The sequence below is a fragment of the Neovison vison genome, chromosome 8 (genome assembly GCF_020171115.1).
Source record: "Neovison vison isolate M4711 chromosome 8, ASM_NN_V1, whole genome shotgun sequence".
Lineage (NCBI taxonomy): Eukaryota > Metazoa > Chordata > Mammalia > Carnivora > Mustelidae > Neogale > Neogale vison.
Genome location: NC_058098.1, coordinates 48,894,705 through 48,905,461, shown reverse-complemented (window position 1 = coordinate 48,905,461; position 10,757 = coordinate 48,894,705). Strand labels below are relative to the sequence as shown.

General features: G+C 48.1%; 1 protein-coding gene across 1 annotated transcript; it reads left to right on the top strand.

Annotated features, from left to right (window-relative positions):
- The first annotated feature begins 5,742 nt into the window (after window positions 1–5,742).
- LOC122916325 (cystatin-C-like) lies at window positions 5,743–9,904 on the top strand. Its single transcript, XM_044263571.1, has 3 exons — window positions 5,743–6,081; window positions 8,667–8,780; window positions 9,564–9,904. The coding sequence occupies exons 1-3, from the start codon at window positions 5,830–5,832 to the stop codon at window positions 9,645–9,647; spliced, it is 450 nt and encodes a 149-aa protein (XP_044119506.1). The 5' UTR covers window positions 5,743–5,829; the 3' UTR covers window positions 9,648–9,904.
- The last annotated feature ends 853 nt before the right edge of the window (window positions 9,905–10,757 follow it).

The following is a 10,757-nucleotide window of genomic DNA, read 5'->3' as shown; positions in this document are numbered from 1 at the left end:
CAGAATCCATATTCTTTATACTTTTCTTTGTGTTCTCATTTGTTTTTATACTAAATACATTGTACTCATTGAATTAAAAAATAAATTCTTATTTTCAAATATAGGGGAGAGTTGCATAAATCTGCTGTCTTTCAAAATCATGTTTTCCTCATGTCGTGGTGCTGACTTTTTTCCAAAAATTAAAAATAGCTTGGGGGGTGGGGGAAGGAAGGAGAAGGAGGGAGGGAAGAAAGGAGGAAAGCAGGGGAGGGAAGATGAGGAGACGGGAGGAAACTGTTTCAAGTTAAAAAGGAAAAAGAACGAGAAACTGAAGCAACCATTCTAAGGAATCAAGGGCTGCCCTCCTCAGTGTGGCGGCCAGGCCTCATTCCTGTGCCTCAGACCTTCCTAAGACTTCCAGAGGAGACTCCCTGTGCCAACCAGGCAAACCTTGCTTTATCCTATTTCCCTGTCACCGCTTTCTTCAAACTGGAGGTCTGCAGCAGCTCTGCCTGGAGCAAGTCTGTTGGAGCCATTTTCCCACAACATTTGCTCCCTTCATGTCTCTGTGTTACATTTTGGTGATTCTCACAATAATTCAAACTTTTTCATTATGATCAGACTCATTATGAAGATCTTTGATTAGTGATCTTTGATGGTACTGTTGGAGCCTGAAGATGTGGCTGAGTTGCTGTAATCTCATGATAAAACTTTCACGGATGAGGACTTGCTTCTTACCGATGAGCCAGGAGAGTGATTTCTTGGGATGGGATCTACTCCTGGTAAAGATGCTGTGAAGATTGCTGAAATGACAACAAAGGACTTAGAATATGACATCAACTTAGTTGATGAAGCAACATCACAGTTTGAGAGATTGACTTCACTTTGGAAAGTTCGACTGTGGGTAAAATGCAATCTAACAGCATCGTGTGCTAGAGAGAAATCATTTGTGAAAGTAGGATGGACATCGATGCAGCAGACTTAATTGCTGTCTTACTTTATGAAATTCCCAGCCTCCAGCAACCATCATCCTCATCAGTCAGCGGCCACCAACATGGAGGCAAGACCCTTCACCAGCAAAAAGATAGACTTGTGAAAGCTCAGAAGACAATTAATGATCTTTGCAACAAAGTATTTTTTTACTAAGGTACATACATTATTGTTTAGCTATAATGCTGTTGCACACTTAATAGACTACAGTATAGTGGAATCATAAATTTTATATACACTGGAAAACCAAAAAAAAGAAAGACAAAAATCATTTTACCCACTTTATTTTGGTATTTGCTTTATTGTGGTGGTTTGGAACCAAAATTATAAACTAATCTACAGTGAAAAATAAAATAAAATCACTGCAGCCATTGTCTCTAGGGATAAGGGCCCAAAATGACCGGGAAGGAGAATGAAGGAACTTTCTGGTTGATGGTCATGTTCTGTACCTGATAAGGGATAAGTTACACAGGGCTACACATTTGTCAAAATTAAGTAAATGTACACTTAAAATTTGTGCATTTTACTATAGGTAAATTTTATAATAAATGAAAAATCTGTAAATAAATGTTGTCCTCTAGTTCATGTTATGCATGTTTAAGCATTTAGAGGTGAGATTTTACTGATGTCTTTACCTTATTTTGAAATGCATGAAAATAAGAGGGGTTGATGGATGAATAGAGAATAAACAGGTGAATAGACATGTGATAAATAAGTAAAGTACAATATTAATGCTAGAATCCAGGTGGTAGGACTACAGATGATGGAGATAAAATTCTTCTAACTTTGTTGCACGTTTGAACATGATCATAATACAATGACAGGGAAAATGCATTGCCCTCCCAACCTCCCCACCTCACCTTGGGCCCTTCCCTCCCCTCCCCTCCCCATCTGCCCTTCCACATCTCGCCTCCATTTCTTCCTCCCGTCCAGTATCACAGGCCCCTTGGCTCCTACTTGTCAACAGTATTTTTCACTAAGCTCCAGTCAAACCAGTGGTAGCACAGCGCACTGGCCTGGCTGGGTCCCAGTGCTCAAGATACATTATTCTGACATTTACTAAAATGTTAAGGAAGATTTTATTCAATACTTATTTATTCAATATTCAAGATTTTATTGCAATAGGGATCATGATTATCCAAACAGGAGAGAAACACCAAGCTCAACTCTGAAGACAGCAAAGACAAATGGGGATGTACAGCCAAGGTGGGACAGTGGTGGTGGTGTAATTCTTGCTACACTGACCTAACAAGACTCTCGCAAAGGACTAGACATTAAAGCTGGGGACAATGAATTTGACGAGATGTCAAGCTTGGGGGATTCTCACTAAGACAGGGTTAGCAGGCCAGCTGGGCAGGGACAAGCCTGGGCAAGGCCCAAGCTTAGTGGAGAGACAGCTTGGAGAAACATCTCTAAAGCTCAGTCAGTTCTTGTCACTAGGTCCAGCTCCTCTGTGAGTGGCAGGAAGGAGAACCAAGGGACAGGAGAGGACAGGGCTATCCTCAGTGGCCTCAGAAGTCAAGATCCAAAACTCCGTGCACCAGTTCCAATGCTATCCCAGGCAGGAACAACAAACCCTCCTCTGCCCTGTGAAGATTGGTAAATGAATTAGAACTCAGTTGCACAAATACTGAGAGGAAAGGCAGAGCAACAACCTCACCATGAATTAGAAAAGGAAACTGACTACACTGCAGAAATGTCAAGGGTATTGCTCAACTTGACTCACATCCGTCTTATTTTCCTTACTGCCAGGACTGAAGCCCAGAGAGACTTCAGAGCACCCAGCTGCATAAGCAACTAGCCTATGTCCCTGGATGTCCTCTCCCAGCCCCCACCCCTTTGGCTGAGGTGCTGCAGACACCTGAGCTGCTCTGGTCAGTGTGCTGCTGTGAAATTAAAGGGTATTGTAAAGCAGTGGGGATTGTTTACATGGTGGACCCTGGGCAAAAGCTTCCAAAAGATTCTCTTATGCAAATGCAAAACAGATAGTGACCACTGTACTCTCTCTTGCCTCTTTCTATGGGGGCTGCCAACAGGCTTACCTGTGATTATCAGTTTCATAATGACATGGCATCAATCCCTATCAGAGCCCTAAGTGCTTTACACCAAGGTTTAAGTGCAAGTTTTAGAAGCCCAAATGTTCAGAAGCTCTATTGTGGGTCAACTTGATATAATCACTTGCTACTACAGGCAACGTTTTATGCACTTGGCCACTTATTTATTATAGCATTATTGAATATCTGCTTATTATTTATTACAGAGAACGTCTGTCATTCTCTCTCTTAATTTCTTTCTCTACTAGCTCAGATCATGGGATCAACAGCCACATGAGCAGCCTTGTGGAAACAGGGTTTTTCCCTTCATCTGGCAGAAGGGAAACATGCTCGCCTCCTGGACACATGTGCTCTTTTCTCCACAGTGCATGGGTGCTGGAAGCCCTATGCCTCAGTCTTGAGCTTATTATTTCTCTCTAGGTCTCTGCTTGTTTATACTTGAAGCTGTGGGCTACCGATGAGAGCTGCTCCATCATTTTAAACCAGGTTGAAGAATCACCACTGTCGCCTGCTCGTCTCTGTGGGTTCTGACTCCTAGACACTATAATTAACAAAGACGACCACCTCTCCAAATCTGTTACGTTTACCCAAGGTCATTCAAATGGCTGGGGCAGATGTGCAGCCTTCCACTTCTTACCTGATACACTGCAGGATGACCTGGTATCTTCGGTAGGTACCCTCTATTAGGGTTAGGGATGTGGCACATGCCAGAGTCCTAACAGAGAATTACAAATAGGCAGTGTAACCAACATGCAGCGGCATGTGTCAAGACACAACTCTCCACCACACTCACATCAGCCATCATGCTCTGGCTATTTGGGTGCCCTGCACTTCCGCCTCCAGGACAAAAGATAAGAGGATCCCTTACATTTCAGCCTACCCTCTGTGTGACAAACCCTTCTAAGATGGAAGCTCCAGCTGTCCTGCGTGGGTGGAGAAACCACAGTTAGAACCAATCCCCACCTTCAGGAGACAGCCACTCCTGCTCAGAAGTACCTGGCCAGGGGGCACCTGGGTGGCTCAGTTGGCTAAACATCTGCCTTTGGCTCTGGTCATGATCTCAGGATCCTAGGATCAAGCCTTGTGTCGGGATCTCTGCTCAGTGGGGCGTCTGCTTCTCCCTCTCATTCTCTCTCTGGCTCTCTCTCAAATAAATTAATAGAATCCTTGAAGAAGAAGGAGGAGGAGGAGGAGAAGTAGAAAAAGAGGAGGAAGTAGTAGTAGTAGGAGGAGGACTAGTAGTACCTGGCTAGGGGAAGTCCTCTCTTACCCTGCTCTGTGTATCCCTCCTTTCTGTATAACTAAAACAGCCTTTGCCCACTCCCTTTTGCAGCTATATTAGAGCACAGACCTACATAGTCCTGAGCTGGGGGCTCAGTTAGCCCACCTGGTACCCAGCTACCATGTCTTCTTAGTGTCTCTCCCTAGTCTCAGCAGACCTCTTGTCCTGTAGGTTTTGGCTGAAATACCTGTGTTCTCCCTGACCATGTCCCGTAGCACCTCTCTCTATTAACCCCCTCTATTTTGCTTCCAACAGAGCACCTATCACTCATTAATGGTATTTACTGATCACTGCTCCCCACCCCCCCACACACACCCTAAACCTATGCAATATCTCAGCCACCAGCTACACATGGCCATGGGGTGCTTGAAATGGGACTGGTCTGAACTGACACCTGCTGTGTGTGTAAAACGTACACACAGGATTCCAAGTACTTAGCACATACACAAAGGACATAAAAATATATCATTAAACAATTGCTTGTATATGTTGAAATAACATTTTGGATATACTGGGTTAAATAAAAAATGTTAAACTCACTCTCACCTATGTCTTCTTCCTTTTAATGTACTAGAAAATGCAAAGTCACACATGGTTCACATTGCATCTCTATCGGGCAGTTGCCCTGTGACAATAAGTCCAAGGCTCACTAGCCCATTCACATGTACACTAGCCCATCTTCATGTACAGGCCGGAGACCTCGTGGCTAGGCAGAAGTTCCAGAAAGGTTTGTTGGTTGAATAAATAAATGAGTTGTGAAAAAGAGAACCCGAAGATCTTTTCCCAAATAAAGGTTAACTCATCTATCTATGTTTTGCAAAAGAACTCCCCAGAACAGAGCGCAGAGTTTTCCTTAGTTTCTGAAACCGACCTCCTACTCTGGGGATTCCTAGACTTAGACCCAAGGCTCAACACTCAGGAAGCCCAGAGCGCTACTTCTCCTTTCTCCTACAAACACTGCAGGCCCTGGGAGGAGTGACACCTTCTACACGCCCACCGCGAGCTGGACTTGGGAAGGCACCACCAGCGCCTGATTAGGACTGGCCAGAGTCAGAGCACCGCCAGAGGAGATCGGGAGGATGCACTTCTCTGGGGCGGAGAAGCTGGGGGGCGTGGCTTGGGGGAGGCATGAACGGCTCACAGCAGAGGGGCGGGACTTAGATGAGAGACGCCGAGAAGGGGGCGGAGCCTGGAGGAGGGACAAAGAGCCTGACCTGCGGAAATAAGGCCCAGAGATGGGAGAGTGGGGGCCCGGACTCAGGACAGAGGGCTGGGACTGGGAGGGAGGAGCTGGGTTAGGGGAGCACAAGAAGCAGAGGTAGGACCTCGGAGTAAGGGCAGGACTTCCGCGGGGGCCGGACACGGTCCCGGGGAGGGGAGGGCAGGGACGGAAGAGGCGGGGTCGGGGTGGGTCCGGAGCCCCGAGGGCGTGGCTGGGGGAATAAAATCGCGGCGGCCAAGTGGGGTGTTGCTCGCAGCTGCTGGATCACCGCCTGCTGAGTTTCACTCGCCTCGGAGCACACCATGGCCGGGCACCTCCGCACCCCCCTGCTCCTGCTGGCCGCCCTGGCCCTGACCCTGGCACTGGCTGTGGACTTGGGTCCCAGGGCAAGCCGGAAAAATGGCAAGTCTCCAATGGTGGGCGGCCTGTTGGACGCCGATGTCAACGAGGAGGGCGTGCAGCAGGCGCTGAACTTCGCCCTCAGCGAGTATAACAAGGCGAGCAACGACGCGTACCACAGCCGCGCAATGCGCGTGGTGCGCGTCCGCAAGCAGGTGCGTACCCCTGGGTGCGGCGGGCCGGGCTGTGGGGGCGGGGCGGCCCTGAGCTCTGGGCGCAGCCGCTCGCATCCCCAGCCCGACCCCTACCGGTCAGCCCAGCACCTTGGAGGGATCAGTTTCCGAGCCCCTAGAGGTTGGGTGGGGACTGCGGACGCTCCCTTGCTTCTCAGCGGGCGGTGTCCCTGGTCTTTCTGGTCGCCCACAGCCTGCCTTACGCATGCCTGTCACCGGGAGTGCCTGGGTCACAGCTGGCACACCCCGTCACCCCCATGGCCTTCATCTGTGTTTTCAAACTCCATCTTGGTCAGAGGCAGCGTTGTGGAGGTCAGGGCACCATGCACTTCCCTTGCTTTCGCGCCCAGCGTCTGGGGATCCTGAGGCTCAGTGAGCTGTCAAATAAATGACCATGGGCGAGGGAAAAATGGACCCCACATCTGACTGCCCTCCCGGCCCTGACACTAAATGATTTTTTAAGCACTTTTGTAACTTTTAATTTCAAACTTACAAAGCAGTAGCAACAATAGTGCAATAAAAGCCTTGTAGATTCTGCACCTAGTTTCCTTATATGTTAAAGATTTTGCCATTTTGCTTTACACGGGGCACATACGTTTGTGTACGGGGATATATGTATTTGTTCCTGAGTCTTTGGAGAGTTAACACCTCAGTGTGTATTTCGTAGAAACAGGGGTGTTTTCTGACATACCCATAATAACGCTTTGGGAATCAGAACCAACCCTGACACAGTTACCAGATTCATAGCCCTTTCTCAGATGTCACTGATTGTCCCACTGATGTCCTTTATAGCCCAAGACTGCCAGGCTATGTGCTGCAGCCACTGTCCTGCAACTTACTTTACTCTGGAGCAGCCCCTCCCTCTATGAACTTGACATTTCTGGAGGATCCAGCCAGTCCTGGTGCACACTGGGTCTCAGTTTAGGTTTCCCCAAGGAAACCTGAAGGTGATTGGGGTCATTCAGAAGAGACCCGTTCTTCTCCAAGCCTCCTCTCAACAGGTTCCACTAAACTAACCTAGCCTCCATATCCTCAATCTGCCAAGAGTTTGGGGCCCACACCAAATATCCTCCCTGAGCACCCAGAGGCTGTCAGCAAACACAGATGGGTCGAGGAGCTGGCCTGTGATACTCAGTGCATCTCAGAGCAGAGGGTCAGGCATATGAATTCAAACTGGTCCAGACATGCTGGTGGAAAGGCCCCTGGAGTGTTACTTCCCTCCACAGGGCACGTACATGGAGCAGCCTCGCATGTAGGCCATCATACTCCCTACCCCAGTATGGCCCCACCATCACCAACACCCAGAGGATAAGGTGGGTGAACTGCTCCTGACCCCTGCTTCTGCCAGCCTGTCCTGGAATTCTGGTATGCTTCTATCCTGTATTTTCAGGTGTAAAAGACAGGTGTATGATACACTTCAGAAATACTACCATAAAAAATCACAGTGAAGCATCTGCCTTCAGCTCAGGTCACTATCCCAGAGTCCTGAGATCTAGTCCCCCATTGGGCTTCCTGCTCAGTGGGGGGAGTCTGCTTCTCCCTCTCCTACTTTCCACTGCTTGTGTTCCCTTTCTAGCTGTGTCTGTCTCTATCAAATAAATAAATACAATCTTTAAAAAAACACACACACACACTTAAGGACGTTTGGGTGGCTCAGTTAAGCATCTGTCTTTGGCTCAGGTCATGATCCCAGGGTCCTGGGCTTGAGCCTCACATCGAGCTACCTGCTTGGCCTGAAGCCTGCTTCTCCCTCTACTTATGCCTGCAGCTCCCCCTGCTTGTGCACTCTCTCTGTCAAATAAATAAATTTAAAATTCTTTAAAAAAAAATCATACTAAAAAGGTAGGCATTCCAGGGGCAGTGTCTTAATTAGCCTAAAACGTGTGTGCATGTGTATGTGTATGAGCACACGGATGCATGAGAGAAAGGCTCATTTCCTATTGTGAAATGAGGGAGTAAATAAACCTTTGTTATGCTGCAGAAATGTGAAGATCTATAGGGTTGACCCTATTAATTGGATTTAGCTTAAGTGTATAACACAACTGTCTTCCTGAGTCAGACCCACTCTGCTCCAGCACAGAGCCCTGGCTGTGTGCTCAGATCCAGCCCTGGCTCCTGGCACTGGAGAGTTTATTACTCAATACTCATGCTGGTCCCTGGCTTCCACTTTCTCTTTCCTGCCTCTCCTCCTGCCAGGGTGCCTGAGACCTTCTGGAACCCTTCTTTGAACAAGTTACAATGAGGGTCTGGGCCCAGTTGCTGGACTGGCCTTCAGAAGGTGGCTTTGGTTTTCTGGGATACCTGAAAGGTAACCCAGGCCTCCCGCTGTGGTGGCTTCTGGTAATCATGCAGGGGAGAGGGGGATCCTAAGCTGCTGATCCTAAAGACTTGTGTGCCATGTTTGAAAAGTCAGATGGTGAGTGGACCAGCCCTCAGAAGGTACCTTTGGTTTTCTGGGATAACTGCTTTGACAGCAGTGAATTCTGGTATAAGGGCTCAGTAGCAGAAGGTGCCCGTGTGCGAAATTGGTCAGTATTATAAACAGGTTATGTTCTTGACATGTGCAGGTCGTGGCTGGATTGAACTACTTCTTGGAGGTGGAGATTGGACGAACCAGATGTACAAAGTCTCAGCCCAACTTGGACAGCTGTCCCTTTCATGACCAGCCACACCTGATGAGGGTATGTGCCTGTGGGGCACATGGTGTGTGAAGTGCTGGGGGTGTGGATGTGCATGTGTCAGGGTGCACGTGGGGGAAGGGCGTATGTGTGTGCACATGACCAGTTTGAGTTTCTGAGTGGGTTTTAGCTGGTGAATTGGGGCACCATGTGCTGTGTGGGTTGTGGCCTGTCAGATAAGGAGCAGCTATGGGGTGTTTGCTGGGGAAAGAGATGAACCCTTAATCCCAGCCTCAGCTACCTGAACAGATTAGAGGGAATTAGAGGTCTATGAGCAGCCCAGATCCTCTGGTCTTGCCCTGCTTACCAAATACTAGTCTCTCTCATAGGGAAGGCCTTGGGGTAGGGAGGGGCACACTCTCCCCATAGCTACCCCATTCTGTGTCTTTACGTGTTTCAGAACTCTGATCCTAGCCCCTCGATTCTTCCTGCTGCACCTGTCTTAGTGCTGGACCACTGGAGGTGCAGGGGACCAGGGGGCAGCACCCTGTCCCTCAGGGGCTCTGATCTTGCACAGGCTGCTCCTTAAAGGGATGTGCAGGGGGATGAGTTTGTGGGATACTGCTGATTGGAGTCAGGGGGCAGGATCTTATGTCTTGGACTTACGGGATGGGTGGGGTAAATGAGAGGTCACTGCCAACCCCTGTTTGTTGTTCTGGGCGTCAGCAAGGTGGGAACTGAGAATCCCACCACCACCCTTCCTCACCCCCACTTCTGACACCTTAAGGCTGGGCATGTTCCTTTTCCATTGCAGCCCTAACTATCCTTCTCTCTTCCCTTTTACAGAAAACGCTCTGCTCTTTCCAGATATACACTGTCCCCTGGCTGGGCAAGACCTCCTTGGTGAAGTCCAGCTGCCAGGATGCATAGAGGACCCTATGACAGGCTGGGCCACTCAACCCCCTTTCTCCCATCCCTATCCCCTTGTAGAGCTCCTAACCTTTAGAAGGTTGGCTTTGTCCAAGTGACAGCCCCTCAGTGTTGTAGTCCCAAGGGGCAAATGGAGAATTATTCTGGGGGCATTTTTTGAACAGCTAAGCAACTGTAACTCCTTTAATTCCTTTCCAAATGCACCAGTATGTAGTACATGTATTCTGTTCTATCTCAATAAAATGTAACATCAGCTACTTCTTGAGTTATTTATTGTCTTGGGAATTTATACAGAAGGGTCTGGGCCATGCCTTTAAGAGTTCTCCCACTGACTATAGAGGCCAGACAAGGAGCAGAGAGCTGACAGGTTCCTGGAGAGGAAGTTGGGGGTGCATGCTGCCACTTTGGGGATGACTGAGAAAGGAGCAGGCTGGGAACCCAGGCCTCCTGCTATGGTGGCTCCTGGAAGCCATGCAGGGGAGAGAAAGGGACCTAAGCTGCTGATTCTAAAGACGTGGCTGCTGTGTTCGAAAAGAAGTCAGGTGGTGAGTGGACTGGACAGGAGGGAGGGGTTGGATGGAACCCATAGCCCAGGGCCACCCTAAGCAGGGCTCTACCAAGTCATTTCAGCCATATGTGCTGAGATCACACTTCTGGGCTGATTTTCATTAGTCAAGTTCTTTAGAGACTAAATAAATAATGTTTTATGTCTACTTCTTCAAAAGCCTGCAGGCACCTGCGAGTGACAAAGACAAAGTATATGGTGTATGTAAAGCTATTAGAGAAATACCCATCAGAATCAAGATCAAGACAATCAGAACCAGAAGTGAAATAGACTGAAAACAACACCTTCATTGGTTTCCAAGAAGTGGTTTCTAAAGTGTTTTACGGATTTGAGCCCTGCCTGTTTCTGGGATCCCATTTAAAATCAGTCCTTGTGCTTCATGTAAAGGATGTAGAACTGAAACTATAAACAGGATTGACATAGAGTCGGCTTGTTGCTTATGCTGAAGTTTTGGAATTAATAACCACCATTCTGGAGATGGGTGGATACCTCAGAACTCCAGTAGGAAATGTCCAGTCTTAAACAAAAGAGATAAACACACACCC

Coding starts and splice junctions, on each gene's coding strand:
- LOC122916325 (XM_044263571.1), top strand. CDS start 5,830: ATGGCCGGGCACCTCCGCACCCCCCTGCTCCTGCTGGCCGCCCTGGCC. Junction 6,082..8,666: donor TGGTGCGCGTCCGCAAGCAG/GTGCGTACCCCT, acceptor TGACATGTGCAG/GTCGTGGCTGGATTGAACTA. Junction 8,781..9,563: donor ACCAGCCACACCTGATGAGG/GTATGTGCCTGT, acceptor TCCCTTTTACAG/AAAACGCTCTGCTCTTTCCA.